This window comes from Caloenas nicobarica, chromosome 13 (assembly GCF_036013445.1).
Source record: "Caloenas nicobarica isolate bCalNic1 chromosome 13, bCalNic1.hap1, whole genome shotgun sequence".
Lineage (NCBI taxonomy): Eukaryota > Metazoa > Chordata > Aves > Columbiformes > Columbidae > Caloenas > Caloenas nicobarica.
In genome coordinates, this window is record NC_088257.1 from 188,968 (window position 1) to 210,299 (window position 21,332).

The following is a 21,332-nucleotide window of genomic DNA, read 5'->3' on the forward strand; positions in this document are numbered from 1 at the left end:
AATATATGAAATATATTTAGTGTCTTTAGTATCTTGCTATAGGCAAGGCCTGTAGGCAGGCGTTTAAAAAAAGAAGTTAAGAACACAATTTAAGATTGTGTCGTTAATCTCTTCTGAATTTTAAACATCCCTTGTGGAGCATGGACACCACAACCAGAGAGGCTGTCTACTAATGGCTCTATTGACGTTCTACATACAGGAAGCACTTACTCCTCTCTGTCTGTCAGTGTTTACTTAATGCTCCCGTATTCATCAGCTTACCTGTGCCAGGGTTGAATTCACTTTCTTAGTAATAGAAAACAGGGAAATAGAGTTGAGATATTAATGAAGTTAAGAAAAGTATGAACCATTTGTACCATTAAAGTAGCAGAGTTTATATCACTTAAGTTTTCTATTCCATGGCTGTTTACTATAGCGTTTTTCTCATTAGCCTCTAGGAGGTCATTTTAAGTTTTGTTGTTATAAACCAGCGCCATAGCTGTTTCTGTTCTTACTGGGTACATGCCTGTCACTGAGCTGATGCGTGTTGCATACTGTTGCATGTTTTTCTGATAGCAAGATGTCCATGACTAAAATCTGAATGAGAGCAGATATGCATTAATATGTATGCTGTTGCAAGATTAAACTTACCTCTGGATTCACATCTTCTAGGGGGCCAAAGGTAAAGCCAGCCTGCCTAACTTTTTAGACCATATCATTGCTTCTGTGGTGGAAAATAAGAAGACGTCTGATGCTGCCAAACGAGCTAGTAATTTAGCTGATACACAGAGAGAGGTGAAGGAGATGGTAATGGGCTTAAATGTGCTGGATCCACACACTTCCCACTCTTGGCTTTGTGATGGTAGACTCCTTTGCCTTCATGATCCTAGCAACAAAAACAACTGGAAGATCTTCAGGGAGTGCTGGAAACAAGGCCAGGTGGGTGACGACAAATAGCCAACTCTTGCTGTTGATAAGTATCCTGAAAATTTAACCTGTACCTTGGTTATTGACAAGTCCATTCAAACTTTGGCCAGTTGCTCCTGAGTGAATATGATGAATAAAGATTTCAACTGTAGCACTATAAACAGGGGACGCAGTAGCCCTGTCCACTCCAGGCTGTACTGACTCGAGCCCCTGTGCCCTTGCACATTGGGCTTTTCTCAGCTTACCGGTATGAGGGTGTTTGCAGTGACAATCTTTTTAGTTGGGGTGTGGTGTGTGCTGAGCCTGCGCTGCTGCAGCCCAGTAGTGAATCCACTATGATTCCCTGCATGCATCCCGACATCTAGCCTGTACTCGATGCTTTGTAGCCTCAGCAAAAGGTCTGTTCCTTCCAGCTGCAGCATGTACAAGAATAAAAGTACCGTGTGCAGTAATTTCTGCTGAGTTTCTGCTGAAATTTATGGATGTACTTGATGCAGTGTCTCATCGTGAGCTTACAGCCTGTGCGAACCCAAGTATTGTTTTGAACTCAGCATCTCATGTATTGAGCACTCTCCTGGCTTGTCTGAGGGGTCATCAAACTCTTAGGCCTTCAGTGAAGAGACTGGTCCTTAGACCTGCTGCCAGCATAGCCACTTTTTTCAGGCCTCAATCTGTAGTGCTACAGCTTAGACTTCTCCAGAGAGTCCTTGAGATCGGCCTGGTCAGACAAGCTGAATCTTAAAAAATGGATGCGTAACTGCAGCTGCAGAGGAAGTGCACCCATAGCTCTTAACAGAATATCATGTCCATCAGTGGTCAAACTGTGCTCTTGGCACTTGGTTCTGCAGCTGCACCTGACACCATTACCTTCGCTGACAGCTCAAAATTGAGACCATTGGTGCTAGACAGTTATGCACCTCATCATCTTTTCTGGGGAAGTCCTTGTTGTCAGCTGTTCTGTTGGTATTGCGCTAACGCTCTTGGAACTCACATTCCATACTTATTTGTGATTGCTCACAAGACATGTGGACTGCTGAGCTGTAGTGGAGGGAACAGATCAGGCTGCATGTTCCTCTTTTGGCACTCAGAGTCTGTTCCTGCCAGAAGTACAGTACTTTTCAGTTAAGTTTAGTGTGTCCTATGGGACTGTACAAGCATAACTGACAAGTAGCCATGAGGACTGTGGCGCCACCAACCTCATAGTTCCCGGTTCCCATTTCTGACTCGTCTAGACAGCTCCTAATGGGTGGAAGAGGCTACTGGGCAGCATACCCTCACTTGTCTGACTAGGAACTCAGCTGGCTATTAGTGTTGCCAACTTTCCCCCTAATAGCAGTTATCTTCCTGTCCTGGTTTTTTTGAAGTGCACAAGAGTCTCTTTTAGTTTTTGTTGTTGTTGTTGTTTAACCTATTGCATCTTTCTGATTTATGAGGGATTTCAGATCATTCTTTTGCAGTGCTGTGTTGTCAGTCATTTGCCTGACTTGGCAAAGAGGTCTTTAGTTTCTGGTCAGTATACTCTGATATTTTCTCAGCCCTCTCTGTCAACAGTTAATACTGTCTCTCCAAGGAGGATCCTAAATATTTTGGGAATACTTACAAAAGATGTGCTTGCCACTTCCTCTGTACATGAGACTGGTTAATCACCAGGTACAAGATGCTGCATGTGGCCTTGGGGTTCTTCACTGTTAATGAATCCCAGGAGACTCCTTATGGAGTCTAGAGATGGGATTACTGATCTTCTGTCAGATGCGTAGCTGGCAGTGTGCATTGCCTTCCAAGCTGGTGCACACTCTGAGGCTCTGGGCACAACTGTTGTGCTCACGTACTGTTTGTGACGCTCTGTTTTAGGCTTCGCTCTAGGATGTGCTATCGATGCTTTTGGATGACTTGATCATTCGGAGGACGCCTTGCATGGCAAGTCCCTTGCTCAAGTCAAGGATTCTCCAGTGGTGTTGCACTCACTTGAGTTTCATGCTGAAATGTGGAAAGCAATCTACCTGAACCTCTCTCATTCCCACACAAGAGAAGAGGTAACCCAGGCAGGCATCGCTGTCTTGACAAAGCTATTCTGAACAGAATTCATTCAAGCACAGATTCTCTCAACAAACGCTGCTCTGTCACAGTTCTCTCCTGGTGGACATCCTCCTGTACATCCCAGCTGCACCTTTAAAAGTGAAGTCAAGAACATTAATTCCACCACCATCCCCCAAATCATCTTCCCCTTCCCATTCTGTGGGTCGGAAAAGGTTAGTTTGGAAAAACCTCTTAGCTTAATGTTTGGATAACGAATGCCATGCTTTCAGTGTCATGCAGAAAGAGCAACATTTTTCAAGTCCTTTGTCTTAGAAATTGTCAGAAGTAAGTTAAACTCTGTCTTATCCCAGAATTTTCTGGGAGACCGTAGGATTATTTCTTTCTGAAGCCATTCTTCAAGAGCCTTTTGCTCTGCTGAACATGGTTGTTGCTCATCTGGGGATACTGTGAGGATTCTCATCCTACAGCAACCTGTTCTTTTCTGAATTTTCATGCTAGGCTTTCTCTTCTTTAAAGATGCTGAAGATTTGGGGTGATGTTGAAGGTTTTTGGTTTTTTCCCTGCAATCTGAGAGCAGATCTGGCAGGAAGTGTCTGCCAACCGAGTCTACTAAGTCTGTTATCCCTTTATCTTGCAACTCTAGCTGTGTTCTTCACTAGAGAAAACATTTTCTTTCTTCCATGAGAAATTCTCTGCTCGAAAGCTGTAAGGGTTCTACTAGCTTAAGTAGATTTCTTTTTTTTTTTTTTTTAATTGTTACGTCGCTGTTTTCCTGGACTGAAGAAAACTAGTTTATTCATCAGCTCGAAGTCTACCTGGCAGCAGTTTCTGCCCATCCTGTGAAAGGTACTGTTATTTTACTCCTCATCCATGATCTCTAGGTTTTTGTAGAATGTGCTTAAAACCTTTTCATTGCCTTGATGTTACAATTCCTGCTGGGATCAGGGAATATATTTAAACATGGGATCAGTGTATCTGCTCTGTCATCTTAGGAGCTTTGCTGCTTGTCAGGGCCTCGCATTTGGGACACAGTGGAAAGACTGACAAAGCTTGTCTGTCCCTCAGACATTGACCCTCTGCTGCTCTTCCGTCTTGACATGAACAATACCACCCCATATGGAGACTTGAACAGTATCAAGAGTGACTGTAGTGGTCAAGGCCGTGGAGCCCAGGTGGTTTTCTTAATCCTGCCGATGAGGGGTAGAGGGGTGGAATTATCCTGCATGTCATCCATTGTTTCTGCAGAGGGTTTCAACAAGAAGGCTTTCAGTTTTACGGTCATGGGAGCCTCTTTGAGGATTGAGGACTGCTTAGAAAAGATGAGATCCATCTAAGTGGGGCAAAAGCATCTTTGCCAACAGTCTGACCAGCCTGATTAGGAGACCTGTAAGCCAGGAACAACAAGGGATGGGACAGTATGACCGGTGATCAAGAAAGGAAGCGGTTGATTGGGTTGTCAAGCCAGCAGTGTGGGGTGATATGAACAGGAGAAGTCTCATACTCCAGGAAACAGGGGTGAAAGATGTCCACCTCAGGCATATGTGCATAAGTAAACAACTGTCTGCATCACAGTGTTGTGAGGAAAGCTCTCATACCGTTTCTGGGAAAACAGCATGGCTGGGTGTCTTCCTGAAGTGCCTGTACACTAATGCATACAAGGAGCTAACAGGAGGAATTAGTGTGCGGTTGTGTGGCCACAATCTCATCGGTATGATGGAGAAGTGGTGGGATAGCTTATGCAGCTGTCATATGGCAAGGGATAGCTAAAGGCTGTTCAGGAAGGCCAGGCCAGAAAGGTGAGGAGCGAACATTGCTGTTCATGCGAGGCAGCAACTGGAATGCGTGAAACTGCCTAGGAACAGATGACGAGCCGTCTGAGACTTTAGGAGCCAGGATTAGCAAGCAGACTAATGTGAGTGACGTTGTGCCGAGTGTCTGCTACCCACAACTTGATCAAGAAAAAGTGATAAAGCCTTCTTCAGACAACTGGAGGAAGCCCTGTGTTCACATTTCCTGTGCCAAATGGGGCCGTCCCGCTATCTGCTGGTGGATCAACACAACAGGTCACAAGCACTCCTGGAGTTTTCTGGAGTGCATTGACGGCAATGTCCTGACACAGCTGACAAAGGAGACAACTAGGGAAGGGCGCTCTGCTGGACCTCATGCCTACACACAAGGAAGAGCTGCTTGTTGATGTGAAGATAGGGGGCAGCTTTGGCTGCAATGACTATCAGATGGTAGGGTTTGGTTCAAGGTCCTGAGAGGAGGGAGCAAAACAAAAAAGCAAAATCACAAGCCTGGGCTTCAGGGGAGCGGACTTTGACCTTTTCAGATATCTGCTTGGAAGAATCCTATGGGATATTGTCCTGAAGAGAAGAGAGACTTGGGAATGCTGATTGAATCATGCTTAACCTGCCTTGTAGCCTCCTGTGATGAGACGAGTGGCTTGGTGGATGAGGGGAGGGCAGTGGATGTCTTTTATCTTAACTTTAGTAAGGCTTTTGACACTGCGACAGCATCATCAGACAAACTGATGAAGTATAGACTAGATAAGCAGACAGGGGGATGGATCTAAAACTGACCGAAATGCCACACTCACAGGGTTGTGGTTGCAGTCGCTGGTGCTGTACCACAGGGAGTCCGGATTGGGTTGAGTGCTATTTAACATCCTCATTACTGACCTAGATGGGACAGAGTTTAAACATCCTCACCAACTTTACAGACGATACAAAACTGAGAGGAATGGCCGATACACTGCACGGTTGTGCTGCTATTCAGAGGGACCTGGACAGGATAGAGAGTTGGACCAAGAAGAATCTTATGATGTTCAGCAAGGGAAAATGTGAAGTCCCGCACCCCAGGAGGAGTGACACCCTGCAGCAGTGCGTGCTGGCGAGTGGCCAACTGGAAAGTAGCTTTGCCCGGAAGAACCTTGGGGTCCTGGCAGACAAGGAGATGACTGAGCCAAGAGTGCATCCTTGTGACAAAGGACAGTGGCATCTGGGGCTGCATCAGGAAGAGTGTTGTCAGCAGGCAATGGGAAGTGATCCTGATCCTTCCCCTCTACTTGGCACTGGTGGAGATCCCACCTGGAGGGCTGTGTCCAGTTCTGGGCTCCCCAGTACAAGGAAGATTTGGATTTACTGGAGCAGTCCAGCGAAGGGCCACAAAGATGATTAAGGGACTGGAACATCTTTGATATGAAGAGAGGCTGAGAGAGCTGGGACTGTTCATCCTAGAGAAGAGAAGGCTTGGGAGAATGTGGAGAGGAAATCTTATCAACGTGTATAAATACCTGATGAGAGGGAATGAGGAAGAGGGAGCCAGACCCTTCTCAGTAGTGCCCACTGACAAGAGAAGAGGCAGTGGGCACAAATTAAAAACCAAGTAGATCGACCTGAACACAAGAAAATGCTTTTCTTAGTGTGAGGGCGATCCCTTCCAACCTAAATGATTCTTTGGTGTTCTTTTGCTTGCCTTTTTTTTCTTTTTTTTTTTTTTTTCTGATGGTGACAGGAATAAAGTAACAATTCCTTTTTGTTTTCTTAAACCTCACTGTTCTGGAGTTGAGGTTTCATTGCTGCCTTCTAGAACTTAAGGGCTATGTTGTGTTATATTGGAAAACCAAGGCCATTTCTGTTATCCCCAAAGTTGCCTTTTTTTTTTTTCCCCCCTCTATTCATTTCTGAATGAAACACTGTCCTCATTTAGGGTGGGTACTCATTCTGTTAGAGGCCATTGGGCAATCCAGGTGAAGCAGTGGTTAGTTACTGTGGTATTTTTAGGCAACATAACTCGCGAGTTGCTTGTCTGTAGCTCTGTAGAGCTTTGCCTAACGTGCTGATGCTGCTAGAACACCTAGGGGCATTTGTGCTCCTCAAGGTTCTGCTGAGCTCTTCATGTGAATAAACCCAAGATCCACCTTCAGATCTTTGTTAAGATATAGAGTGCAGCTTGGAATTGATTCAAACTTGTGTAGACTCTACTTCGTACCTTCTTTTCCTTTTCTTTCAAGTCTTGTAACTCTCTGTAGGGATTGCAGGGTGAGAGGAGCTGCAAAGGCCTGTGCCAGTGCTGGGAGGATTGCCTGGTTTGCCTTTTCCTGGTATTGTTGGTTTAGCAAATAGCTTGAGCATTTATGGGGAAAGGCCACTCAAATCTGGAAGGTATATATGTGGTTAGCCTAGGCCTCTTAAAACCTCTTTTGCAAGTGAGAAGTCTGCTGCTTGGTTTTGTACTAGGGAATTAATGCTGATCCATGATTATACCTAAAGAATGAGTGAAATAGTTTAAAAATTCATATCGGATAGGAAAATTTATTATGAGAAAGCTTTACTACAAATGCTGTTTCTCGTGGTAGTTGCATTTGTGCTTAAAAAAGGGAGGGGTGGTGGAATTCAACACCCACTGTCCTTCACAGGTGGACAGACCTCGGCTGGCTCCAGCCCCTATTCAGCCGCGCTCTCGCTCCTCAGCAGGACAGGGGAGAAAATAAGTTGGAAAAGTTTGTGGGTCAAAATAAATGCAGGGAGATCACATAGCAATTGCTGTCACATTCAACTTGTGGAAAAGTAATTTAATTTATTGCCAATTAAAACCAGAGTAGGATGGTGGGGAATAAAGACAAAGCTAAAAACACCTTACACCACCCACCCCTCCTTCTTTCTAAAGGCTCAACGGTATTCCTTCCTCCCCAGCTCTTCTACCTCCTCGCCCCGCCGTGCAGTGGCACAGGGGGGATGGACAATAATAGAGGTTGCGGTCAGTTCATAACACTTCATCTCTGCTGCTCCTTCCTCCTCGGGCTTTTCCCCTGCTCTCGTATGGAGTCCCTCCCACAGGATATACCGTCCTCACGAACTGTTCCAGCAGAGGCTCTCCATGGGCTGCAGCTTCCTTCAGAGCATCTCCCTCTGCCACGGGCTGCACCGTGGACATCTGGTCCACTGTGGTTGTCCATGGGCTGTAGGGCAGCTACCTGCTTTCACCATGGTCTCTTCTGTAGACCACCTTCTCCCCCTCCTTCACTGACCTTAGTGTCCACAGAGTTGTTTCTCTTGCTTTGTTTCCTCCCCCTGCCCACCAGCAGCTGCAGAGCATTTTTTTACCCTTTCCTGTTATCACAGATATGGCCTCGGCTTTGGCCAGTGATGGGTCTGTTGGAGCCAGGTGGAACCGTGTGTGTCCAGCACGAGGCAGGTCCCGAGCCCACCCCAGCTGCCAACACCACCTCCTGCAGACCTGATACACTTGCCGTGGTGAGGCCAATCCAATCCAACCCCACTTGTGAGGCAACTGCACACAGCCTGGAACTGAAGTTTGCCTTGACTCTGGTTACTTGTTTGATGGACAAAAACCAGATATGAATGGAAATAGATTTGTGCTGTCTTTTGTATGATGGTAGCCAGGAGTCTCAGCTCTTAAGAAAGTTTGGCTGCATGTGTAAGAAATGTGGTTATGGTGGAGTAAGCATTCATCTTTGTATTCTCAGCCCGTGCTGGTATCTGGTGTCCATAAGAAGTTGAAGTCAGAGCTTTGGAAACCAGAAGCTTTCAGCCTCGAATTTGGAGATCAAGATGTAGATTTGGTGAACTGCAGGAACTGTGCCATAATTTCAGACGTGAAAGTGCGTGACTTCTGGGATGGCTTTGAGATAATATCTAGTAAGTAATATCTATGGCTGACTAGTTTAACTGAGCAGTCTGTCTCGCTACCTTCAACTCCTCCTTTTCCACTTATTTTCTCAAAAAAAAAATTCATAATGATTTAAAAAATCTGAATAGCTATTGGTCTCATCCAAAGAAGCCATTGCTCCTTACATGTAGAAAATACTTTATTGGTGAAGATTAGGGCAGGGCTGCCCAAGAAAACTTTGTACGAGGGCATGTTGCTGTGTGTTACTTTTGTGTGTCAAAACATGATCCGTTTCATGGGAAACTGCTTTTTTTTTTTTAACTTTCCTCAGTGAAATTAATCATCGGTTGCCATTATTAAGACAGTAAGTAACTTGACTTCCCTTACTCTCCTTCCAACCTCAATATTTATTGTAAAACTAAAGGGAATCTGCAGAGCTACAACAGACTGAGGCTTTTGATGCTAAAACTCAGAATTGGTGGAATACATCACCTAAGTAAACTTGACATTGCAAATTATTTTTGTAGTAGATCATCTGCAAGTACAAACACAGCTTTATATGTATTACAAATAGCGATGCTTTATGGGTACCTTTTGTGATAACACATTAATGTTTGAGTTCTTTGAGAAAACCTTCTGTCAAGTGTGGATGTGGAAGCTAAACAGTTAAAATTCTGGAGGCTATAACTGGTCAGATTAAGGAGTTTATAAAAAGCAGTGTGTTCTATTTTAGATTATATATACCTAAATCAGAGCGTTCTTATGTTTACAGATGTTAGAGTTGTAAAGGTTCGTTGCAATGTTGCTGATTTTTAGTGTTGCGCGTAAAACGTTTTCTGTATTTTTTGCTGTCGGCACATAGCAGAAATGGTGAACTATTGGATGACTTAATGGAATATTTGTTCAGCAGCGAACAAAATGATAGATTTGTAGACCAAGAATATTCTCTTCCCTAGTTCCAGTCAAAAATCTCCCAACTTTTGTCTCGTTTTTTTTTATATGGTTCCAAGCACAGAGACTTATATTTTGTGCTGTTAAATTTCATGCTATTTCTGTTATTGCTCAGAAATAGGTGGCCGAGAAGGATATAACGGTGTGGTTTTTCTGTATATTAACAGTAATTGGGAAAGTTCACAAACTCTTCGCTTTTGTGCTAGGGTCGTTAATGAAAATAGTAAATTCGTCTGGGTCAGTTATCTTTGAGAAATGTTATTTGCAGTTTGTCTCCAGATGGATATGCTCCTTTCAGCAAAATCAGCTGCTGCATTTCTTCTGGACAGTGCCTTTACCACACTTGTATGGGGAATGTTTAGTGATTTAGGTTGGAAAACCTGATCACTTTTGCTAGTTTCTTTTAAATACATTTTATTTAGTGTTTTTCAGCCATGTGCGATCCCCAGTTTAGTAAAGTATTATTTGCTACTAGTCCAGAGATTTCACACACTAATTCTTATGAAAACTGTTTGCAAATTAAATTACTCTGACTTTTCTGCATGACACAAATTTTAGATTTCTCACATGTGTGGCTGGTTCCACCCCCTGCCATACAGACACACTCACATGAAGTTATTGAAGAGATTTAGAACAGCCACTGAATTTGGACGTAGTATTGAGATAATCCCTTAATTATTCTGTATGATACTTTAGTTAATTTTAATCTTATCCTATTTACTTTTAACATCTTTGAGTTCTTAGTGGACTTTTGGCAGGTCTAGCTTTTTGTTTTGATCCTTCTTAGACCTGCTTTTCTTTACTGATCAGATGTTTTCTGGGTTTTGTCCAGTTTTGTGTAATTTGTCAGGTCCATGTGTTTTCCTCCAGGTAGCTCTTCACTCTGTCCTTTCTGAATATCCTTCCTACAAGTTTCTTCTCCTTGTTTGGAACAAATATCCTTGATGAGTTCAAAATCTTGAATATGGGAAGTTCTGAAACATCTTTAAATTCAAGTCCTTGAGCAAGTTCACTTGCCTCTCTAACATCTGTAGCTCATCAAAATTTGTTTTCTTTAGACCGGTCACTTAGGTTATGTATCTGTAGCTCTGAATTCCTTTTAATGTCAATAAAATCGTTTTTTATATTGCAGACTAAGGCTGTCTTCTGTAGCCTGTTGATATATAATGCAGATGTGATTCACAGGTCTCCAAGTCCTGGTTTCTTGGAGCAGCTTTCTCTCTTGGTGCGGTCAGCGGCTCTGCTAGGTCTGGGTGAAATCGGTTGCTTTTTGTTTGCCCAACAATCCTCGGTACGCTAGGAAGTGGTGATGGATGTTGCTTTCTGGGGAAAAGGGGCTGTGAAGGTGTCAGACTGCAGTGTATTCGGTTTTCCAACTGATGGCTTCATGTAGTGTAATGAAGAATCTGGTAGAAGAGTGAACTTTGTTTCTCTAAATGTTGTGCTGAGTTGTCTGCTGCCCACGCCCCTTCCAGACACTTTCTCAGCCACCGTGACATCTGAGGCAGAGCAGCATCTGATGTGGCCGGTGCTCTCAGGTTGTACATCCACTGTTGTGTATGTGACAGCATCTCTGTGTGCCACCAGCTTTCTCTGTTACCGGTCAGGACTTGTGTACAGCTCTTGAAGTGAAGAGCAAATGTTTGAATTTGGCATCGTGCTAATTTGAGCGCCTCTAACAAAGAAGAATTTAAAACACTAAAGATTATCTTCCTCAGTAACAGCTGCCATTTAGCTCTTTTGAGTGTGCTGTAGCATGGTTTCTTGCTTTATACTGGGGTTAGAATTGATTTCAAAGCACAGACCCATAAATTTATTTTTATAGAAGCACCACTTTTCTTGAAATGAAAGATAAAACTCCTTTAGACTTTGGTAAAAGTAGTAAGGCAAAGTGCTTTGGAAAGGCCTGCTTTCAAAGTTGAATAAAAACTATTCTGTAACCTAGCAGCTGTGCAAGATCTGGCAAACTTCTGCTCTAGGTAACGGTATACATATCTAATTGTAAAACTGTTGTTTGGTCATACTATGATAATGCTTGGAGCCCAAAGAAAAATCAGGATCTATTTTGCTGTGCAATGTAAGAGGTCTTGGTACAAAAGACTTAGAGCTTGAACAAGGTAATGGGCTGTGGTAAAACGATATTACATGCTGAAATGTTAATTTGTTTCTTGCAGAGCGGCTCAGGTCCGATGATGGTCAGCCGATGGTACTGAAGTTAAAGGACTGGCCTCCAGGGGAGGACTTCAGAGATATGATGCCCACAAGGTAAGTGAACCTTAGTGCCAGTGCCTGCAGCACTGCTGTGGGCGCTGCAGGAGGAAAGCGTACCTCTGTTCTCTTTTTGCTCTCCAGGTTTGAGGACTTGATGGAAAATCTTCCTCTTCCTGAGTATACCAAGAGGGATGGCAGACTGAATTTGGCATCGAGGCTGCCAAGCTACTTTGTCCGTCCTGACTTGGGTCCCAAGATGTACAATGCCTATGGTATGTGAGAACAGTTCTGCAGATGTTGATTTTTGCGACTTTCTGTTACACTTTTAGGGCGTATGCAAGGCTGTGGCGTTAATCAAAACTCTATGCTTATCCTGGAGCACGCTGTCATTTTTTCAGTTGGTCCTGCGATCTATTCCCTTGCTAGTCCCCTCTGTCAGATTTGCCCTTTTTTGCCTTGTGGTTTCCAAGAGATGCACATATGACTTGTAATTTTCTTCATCCATGTCTAACAACACAGACCACAGGCAACATGCAAGACATAACTGTCACCATGTTCAGCTACCTGAATTGGGTATTGTCATGCTCTTGAGTCTGTAACTATATAGTAGGTAAATAGCATAGGAATGGAGGAAACCTCTGTCTGAACACATCCCTTGCATGGAGCTGTGAAGCATTAAACTCTCAAATGATTGGCAATGTACCAGAGTGTGGAGAATATATGAACAATTAATGCATGTCGTATCGACTTGAATTATTTCAGTTCCTGAATGTACTGACTTTGAGGTCATGGCCAAAAGTTCCAGGATACTTTTAAATAACCAACTGATTTGGAAGTATGTGCTTTTGCATCTTCGGAGTAACATAAGTAACATTTAAAGTAGTTGCTCTTTGTATATACTGAAAACATCAGGTGATACTGATACAGAAAAAGATGCAGCCATCCTGCAAAGCAGGTATATATAGAAGCAAACTTACCCCAATGTCACTTCTGTAGTTGTCTTTGGATATTGATGAGACAGGGATGCAGGGGTTTTTAAGGGTTTGCATTTCTATTATTGATATACTTAGAGTAACAAATCACAAGGGCGTGAAAGATTTTACATTGTTTCATATTTTTTAAAAACAAGCTCGGTAACCAAATGTGTATTAGACTTAAGCTATAAACCGACATACTGCAGTTCTGAGAAGGTGTTTCTGGGGTTATTTTGGAAATTTTTAGCATCATGACATCACAAATAAGAGTTGAAAAAATAGAGGTTTGTGAATTTAGGCAAATTGAGTTGACTCAGTATTTAAGAGTGTTCATTGTTTTGGTTTATGCATTACTTGACACGTAAGTTGAGGGAAGAAGGCTGTACACCAAAGAACTTCGAATGTAATCGAGCAATATACATCTGAGTGCAGCAAGGAGCATGGTAATCAGGGGTGGCTGACTTCTCTTTGTGTGTTGGTAGTTTCTCGCAATGGAAGGAATGCATTCATTTTGTTGAATCCATCCTAATGTGGATGTTTTGTGGAGGGAGTGTTGGTGGTATTTTTTTAGCATAGAACGTAACTCTCTGCTATTTGATCTTAGGTGTATAGGTCTTGGTCTGAAGAGAGAAAGTATTAAACTCGGTTTACTTTCAAGTTAAAAGAAAAAAAAAGTTCTCAATAGTATGAGGTAAAGTCTTTCATGTGCTTAGCATTAAGGTAGAAAAATTGTGTTGTGTTTGTATTTCTCAGCATATTCTGTGTGACCTAGACCACTACCAAATAATTAAGGAAAGAATGACACTTCTTAAATTACACCCTACTGCATCGGGCAAAGCACAGTTTTGAGGTGGAGGTTGTAAGGGCCTTTACTTGAGCTCACTAATTAACCTATCTTGTGAATTTGTCTGGCCTGGTTTGACCCTATATATTACATTTACCCATGTTTGTATTTCAGTTGTGCTTTCTTAAAGTTCATGTTGCAAACTGTCTAAATGAGCTACTGTTTCTGGTCTGATAGGTACTGTATGGTGACTTGAGTTCTTGTCCCCAGGAGCTTATATTTTAAATAGAAATGAGATAAATATGATGGCGATCCTAAAATATAACCAGTAGTCTTGCAGTCATACTGACGTTAGTGTTTGCCAATACAAAGCCTTTTTTAATCTTTTAATTTTTTTCCCCATGCTACTTGCTAGAGGAGATGGTAAAGCAAAAGTAGAGAGAGAGAGTGAGTACTATTGAGGGGTCAGAGGAAGAGAGAAGAATGTGTTATATGAGAAGGTAAAGCAAAGCAAACGTGAAATCTTTCATAGACGCTTGAGAGGCATAAGATCATCCACTGTATAAAGGTATAAGCACTTGAGAGTCTTCAGGTCTTTTTCCTTACTCAATTGTAATCTGAATTGTTAATGATGAGTTGGAAAATGACTGCTATGAATTCAACGGATCATATGGATTTTACAGCTGGGTATGAGAAAATAATGAACTGCTGGAGGCTCATATGTTTCACAGTCCACTGACTCGCTGCTCACAGTGTGATCTTGACACCACGTAACAGCAGTCGGGGTTTCTCTTGTGCCTCCAAGCAAAGGAGAACAGTGCCAAAGGATGCCTACTGATTTTGTATTATGAAAGCTGAGTTCCCTACTACAGACTGTATAAATGACCCTCAAAGAGACAAAATTGTACAGTAAAAGTTCAGGTTTGTTTTTAAAATGCTTGTTTTCTCATGACTTGGGTGAACTATACTTGCTACTTCTATTTCCTGTAAAATAAAAATACTAGTTATCAGTAAAATTTGTACTTATCCTACATCTGACATGAAAATAACTACGTCAGCTGCCCTTGGACATTGGCTTCTGCTCTCATTGCTGTGTCAAGTTAGCATTCTAGAAAAGTCTTTTAGGCAGGCTATTTCTATTAGAGCTTAAATAGAATTTCATTTTATTTTACACTTTATTACAGGCTTAATTACTGCAGAAGACAGACGAGTTGGTACCACAAACCTGCACTTGGATGTGTCTGATGCTGTTAATGTCATGGTGTACGTTGGGATTCCCATTGGGGAGGGGACCCATGATGATGGTAATGTTTGAGGAAAGCTGTTTTCTGTCCATTAAAAATCAATTGTGTGTGTGAGAAAGAAGACTGTATCTTTTATTGTTTAAGCTTGTCATTTCTGTGAGTTGTATCATGACTATACAAGGCCGTTTGCTACATCTGCAGCATATATTTAAAAGTGCAGTAACGCCTCATTGGTTCCCAACTGTGGAAGCAGCAGCGTTTTGCTAGAAATTAGGTATCTCCCTGAAGAAAGGAGGAGAAAGGGTGCTAAGTTACTCTTCTTCCCCTTGTATTTGAATCATGGTGGTTAGTTCAGTTTGAATTCATGACTGAGCTTTGTGATTAGCTGTCAGTTTCCTGAATTTTGTTAAAACGAAGCTTGATGTGTTTCAAAAGGGCACTGGGTGACGCAGCAGTTGCGGTAGCAACGTGACTGGGTTTAGTGGCTAAAAATGCTCCTTCCTCTTCTGTATGTCAAACATCAGAAGCTATGTAATCATATCACTTTTATGTGGATTCCCTTTCAGAGGTTCTGAAAACCATTGATGAGGGAGATGCTGATGATGTAACAAAGCAGCGAATCCATGAGGGAAGAGAGAAACCTGGAGCATTGTGGCACATCTATGCTGCCAAGGATGCTGAAAAGATACGGGAACTTCTCCGGAAGGTATGCTGCTTACAAGGGAGTCTTGAACCTACACGATTCCTTGCATAGTTTACTTGCAGCAGCTGAATGATAACAAATGGCTATCAACCTCAAGTGCATGGGTATGCTAATGCTGTCTTTGAGAACATTAATAGTTATTGCATTCCCAGGTCTTCAACCTGGTCTAGAATCTTCATACTAATGTGCGTGTCACTAGTTAAGACCTAAATGAGCTTAATGAAAGTAATGTCCTACCTTGAAATAGTTTATGTTTTTTGGTACAGAGCTTTTTGTGAGCCAGCAATATCAAGGTGCTGTGTCATGGTTTCCCTCCACCCCGTATCTTGGCCCTAGGTTGGAGAAGAACAAGGCCAAGAAAATCCCCCAGATCATGACCCCATTCATGACCAAAGCTGGTACCTGGACCAGACCTTACGTAAGCGACTCTACGATGAGTATGGTGTACAAGGCTGGGCAATAGTGCAGTTCCTTGGAGACGCTGTGTTCATTCCGGCAGGTGCTCCCCATCAGGTGGGTGTGCCAACTGTGGGCCGTGGGGGCAAATAGAACTGAATCTGAGGCACAACCAAACTGCAGCTTCAAAATAACTGGTAGTTAATATTGCTGACTTAGGTTTTCTATGTATGCCATTCTTACAGGAACTATTTGAATTGGATCTTAGCCATTAAATGGGTAAAAATTATATAAATACCTGAATGATGTGTACAGTACTGTGATGGAATTAAGAAGAAAAAATTAGGGTGAATGGTGGGAAAACATTTCTGTGTCGTGACGCTTCAGCCAAGAGAACAGAATTCAAAAAAGTGTGGAGAAGAGTAGAGAACTTGCTTTAGGGAACACTAGTGCATGGGAGAGAAAGGGAATATGTGAGATGTCTTGTATTTTGTTCTGGTTTTACTGTTGGACACAATTCTGGGTGAGATCAAATAGGCTTCTGTTCCTGTTTCTGAGAAGCAATGGGGAAGAACCTAACGTGTGGTGAGGTTATTTTGGGGGTTTTGTGTGGTTCATTCAATCTTGATCCATCTATCATTCGATATGGGGTTTTTAGGTCCATAATTTGTACAGCTGCATTAAAGTGGCAGAAGATTTTGTATCTCCGGAACATGTGAAGCACTGTTTCCGTCTGACCCAGGAGTTCAGGCACCTGTCTAATACTCACACAAACCATGAGGATAAACTGCAGGTAAGCATTTTATGGCAGTAGTCACTAAATACATCCTGTGTCTTGCCAGCTTTGTTCAGTACTAGAAACGTGCAGCTAATGATTTAAGAAAAATAACAACTTTCCACAACTTTGGAGGTTCTCATTTGATAAGCATTTAAAAAATAATTAATGTACCTATGTCTACGGTATTATGTAAACAAAAATTAGAAATAAACTTTTGGATTTCCAGAGAACTTTCCCACTATTGGACTAGTGCATGTGTCGGTATGGATAATTTTTAAGTGGCTGAATCCTGAATGACAGTGAAGCATAGCAGGAAAAAAAAATAAATTACAAAGGAAAAGGCAGTGCTTAGCTTTGAAGATATATGTTTGTTTGACCAAGGACACTTGTGTTTGTTTCTTCAAAGAAAAATTGCTCTGAAAGTGAAGGGTTGTTTATTAAAATCAGGTCTGTGCTTTATTGGTGGACATGGCAGTGTTAGGTTTATGGTTGGACTTGATGATCTTAAAGGTATTTTCCAACCGAAATGATCCTGTGATTTTTAAAATTTGAGGAAGTGTGACTACTTGAAGTAATGATTATGCACAGAACATATTATGCACTGAAGTAGTACATTGTGTGTAAGACAGTTCTACAGGGAGAAGACTATATGAGACCTTTTTTGATTTCATCTACATATGCTTCTGAAGAGTTAGTATCTCTTTAGTTTGCAAATTTCGTTGTCAGCATTTCTTGTGTATTAGTAATCTCATGCATGTAAAATGAAGGAGGGTGGAGATCTGCAGAATGGATGTTCTTACAAAAGTGAGTACTCAATGTACAGGGTGTTTCAGAAAGATTGTATCTCTTTCAAAATCTTTGAAAGAAATATTACAGCAGGTGGAAGGAACATAGAGCATTTATAAAAAGGTTACTAAAACTTCATAACTAATTAAACCATGTGTGCTTTTTTTTTTGTAATTGTAGCATGTTGCCATCATGAAATATACTGCTTTGAAATTGGGTCCATCTTTTTGAAACACCCTGTATAGCCATTCTCCAGTATGTCACCCGAGAGCGTCAGAACAATTCAGTGAAAAATTGCTACAAATTTCTATATGGATTTGCATGGGATTTTAAAGGAAGGCAGAAGTAGGATCAGTTCTTATTGTGGGGATCTAGCTTCTACCACCAACTCTTCAAGGCAACGGCTAGCAAAGTGGAACTCAGTACTCCTGTGGAAAGGATACTGGTTGTATTTGTGCCTCACAGCCAAACCCCACTGTTTTTCTTTGTCATTTTTCATGTATATTTTACAGTATTTTTATATAAACATCTGTCTCTGTATGTTTATATATATTTAAAAATACAGGGACAATAACTGTCACATAAATGATACAAAAGACTAAGATCATATGTACATCAGGAAAAAATGATGCTGCTTGGCAGTTTGAGCAAGTGCAATTAAGCAACTCAGAGATGAAACTGTTCTGTTCAGTACCTAGAAACTGAATTCAAATAAACTTAGATCAGAAAAATCATAAAAGACAGAGCTTTGATTGTTAAAAAGCTAAGTATGGAACAGATTGCTGTGAGTACTAGTAGATTGTTTGTCTCTGATCATGCTTGCCTTTCTGGAAGATGCACAGATTAGAAGAATTTCTGGCCACCATACAAAGACAACAGGATGATTTGTTGCAACATATTAATTTATATAGAGTTAAACCATATGATTTTCTTGCTTCTTTTGGGTTTGATTCATGTGAATCTGTAAGTGACTTGGATGACAAGGACTTCTTCAAAACAAACTCATATGTGTGACTCAATAGTGTATTTCCTCCTGGCTCTCATGAAAGAGACTTTACCTTAAAATAATATGAGTAAATATATGTTGCTGGGTGACCAGAAAATGAGTTAATAAATCAGTGCAGGTGTCTAAAATAGTTGTTGTCTAACCATGACAGTTAAAATGCGTGCTGTTGATATCCTGGAGCAGTGACAGTATGTAGTTTGTGTATACTTGCTGGCTGGTAAGAATTCTGCCGTCAGTTGACTGTGTAGGTATGTCAGACTCTCCTTGTTAGTCCGTAGAAGTTGACTTTTTTTTTTTTTTTCCTATTACAGGTGAAGAACATTATCTACCATGCAGTGAAGGATGCTGTTGGCACACTGAAAGCTCATGAATCCAAACTAGCTAGATCGTAGGAACTGCTGATTCTACAACCCTGTGAAGTAAGCCTCTTGCTCACGATGAACACAGGGACTGCACACGACTGTCTCTGCAGGGGCAGAGGCTTTCACTGAGAGCTGGTGTGGTCAGTATTACACACACTCTTCAGCCACTGTTTTCTACGCTGCCTCAACGCTGAAGGTCTAATGGAAGGTCGCACTGTTACATGCAGAGTTCCAGATTCTAATGAAAGGTGCCATGTCCCTTTCCTGTGGCCTTTTGCAAATTGGAAGAACATGGAAACCAGTTGGTGTTCCTGCATATTATGATTAGAAATGGTATAAAGAGTGTGAAGGGTTTTTCCCTCATGCCTAGTTAGTCTCCACAAAGGTAGACGGAACGTGCTGGAGGCGGTTGTCCTGCTGCAGACCTAGTTGATAGCTGCTGAAGGAGTGTGACCAGCAGTAGCCCAACTGCAGAAATTTAAGCAAACTTCCCATGTGAGATACAGGCCAAGGAAAAGAATAAAGCTATTCTCTGCACTCCCCTTCTTGTAGCCGTTTCTCTATACACTGTAGAGTTGCAAAAATAAAGGGAGAACCCACTTTTTTCCCCCCAGGAGACTCCAGAAATAGGAGAATTGTGTATTTAGTGAAAAACTAGGTTTGTAGTGAAACAGTTAATATTTCATGAAAGTAGATATTTTTAGTATTTTTGAAGTACCACAACTGTTCCTGGATTTTCAAGGAAAGGCGCATTACATTTAGTCTTCCTTTCAATAAAATCAAGAAGTGATTTTTAGAAAGCAGTCCAAAATAGCACAAAAACAGCCAAAGGAGAGTGAATAGAAATTGACCCCCCACCTCCCTTACCTGTATTCCTCACTCATCTCCCCCTGCCCTACGCCGCCCTGCTTCCTCGGAATGAGAGTAAAAAGGAGTATAAACTCTATTCTCATGTGGAGATGTTGTACATCTCGCCCTGCACTGGTGACTGCAGGCAATAGTTCACCCAATACCAGTGCGAGCTGAAAACATCTGTCCTTTCCAAGTGAAGGAGAAGTTAACTTTCAGTGTCAACTTTGTCCAGAACTATTCTAAGTCAAATGTTCCCGCTTGATAGAACTGTATTCAGAATTTACTAATGTCAGCATTGATGCAATGGATTTCATTGTCCGGGTACATGGGGAAATGTATCTACCTTATATCCAGCTGTACTGTAGTGCCGCCTGCAGGCCTGTTAATATGTTCACGGTTATTTCATTTTTTTAAAAATAAAAGTCATTTACTGTAACAGCCTGGGCAGTTTCTTTCAGGCTTGTGCACTGACCTTCCTGCCTGGAGTTTTCTCAGTCTTGTGGCACTGGTGCCTGGTGATTCTCGCTGTGTCTGACCAGAGGGCGGGGGGTGTTTCCCCCTGGTGTCCCCAGTACGTGCTGGGAGCACACTGGTCCACCTGATCTGGATTCTCAGAGCTGGTTTTGGTGGGGGATCCGTCGCACCAGCAGTTGGTTTGCTGGTGGGGGGCGGTCACCGGCTGCGAGTGGTTCCCTGCCTGGCTCCTGCTGCCACCGTCCCCTCAAGCTGCCCCGTGGGGCGGGCTCAGCCATCCCTGCGACAAGAAAAGGTTCATCCCAGACCCCCGGGCCGTTCAACTGCCCCGGTTCTATTGTGCAGAATTTCCTGTGCGCTTCTGTTGTACTCTGTGCATACACCCCATTCTGAATGGTTAATTATAGCCGAGATGTTTCCCTCATTTGTTGTGCTGTGTTATCAGCAATTAGAATTACATAAAGATCAAAAATACAAAGACTTGGCTGTGCGTAATGCAATAGCATCGGTCATTTCCAGTGCAGGGGTCTACACTGAAAGTTCTGCATCTCATGCTGAACCCATGTTTGGTTTGAGTCTGTCTCCTGAATTTCCTCTTTCATTAATTGTAGAGTACAATCAGCCTAAGGCAATATTCAGCCAAAATGAGAGGAACGATCTGCACAAAAATTACAGATTAAAATTAAGAAATATGTAGCAATCCAGATTTTAGACCAGATGAGGACAGGAAGCATTTGTAAATTGGCCTGGCAAATCAGTTCCAGTAACTTACATATGAAAACTTGTGTCCTTTATCTGGATTGTATGCATCAGGAGATGGAGACTACCACTTCTTTGGGTAAGTTTTTTCCAAGTAGGTAATTCTTTTATATGGGGCACAAAATTGCATTTATGTAGATTCAGAATCCACTTATCTATTCTTGCTTGTTTTCCACCAAGAGAAGGTCTTCAGCTGACTAAAAGCTGTAATTATCAGCTCTTAGAATTCTGTTCAGTGAATTTAGCCATTACTGTACAGCAGTTTCAGAATTTCTGAAATAGACTTTTCATGTATTGTGCATCTGCAAACACATGGATTTTTATTTATTAGTGCTAATCAGATATATAGAGATAATATGTAACATTCATATATTTATGGATGTCCATATTATACCTTACTTATGTATTACACTCTGTGTATGTATATACACCTCAGACAACTGCAGGGGTTTAGTTTGAGTTTGTTTTGTGTTTT

The 21,332-nt window shown here is 42.0% G+C and overlaps 1 protein-coding gene across 4 annotated transcripts in view; it reads left to right on the forward strand.

Moving 5' to 3' along the window:
* KDM3B (lysine demethylase 3B) overlaps positions 1-20,041 on the forward strand; it is a 53,552-nt gene extending 33,511 nt beyond the window's left edge. For 2 of the 4 annotated variants that reach the window (XM_065644101.1, XM_065644103.1), the window contains 9 exons: positions 652-918; positions 8,435-8,606; positions 11,703-11,793; positions 11,881-12,011; positions 14,682-14,801; positions 15,308-15,447; positions 15,781-15,957; positions 16,499-16,633; positions 18,722-20,041. In XM_065644101.1, coding sequence (XP_065500173.1) covers positions 652-918; positions 8,435-8,606; positions 11,703-11,793; positions 11,881-12,011; positions 14,682-14,801; positions 15,308-15,447; positions 15,781-15,957; positions 16,499-16,633; positions 18,722-18,802 — 1,314 coding nt within the window. In that variant the 3' untranslated portion in view covers positions 18,803-20,041. Of the gene's footprint in view, positions 1-651; positions 919-8,434; positions 8,607-11,702; positions 11,794-11,880; positions 12,012-14,681; positions 14,802-15,307; positions 15,448-15,780; positions 15,958-16,498; positions 16,634-18,721 lie in introns of those variants that run through there. The other 2 variants (XM_065644104.1, XR_010606942.1) reach the window with 2 other exon arrangements.
* The last annotated feature ends 1,291 nt before the right edge of the window (positions 20,042-21,332 follow it).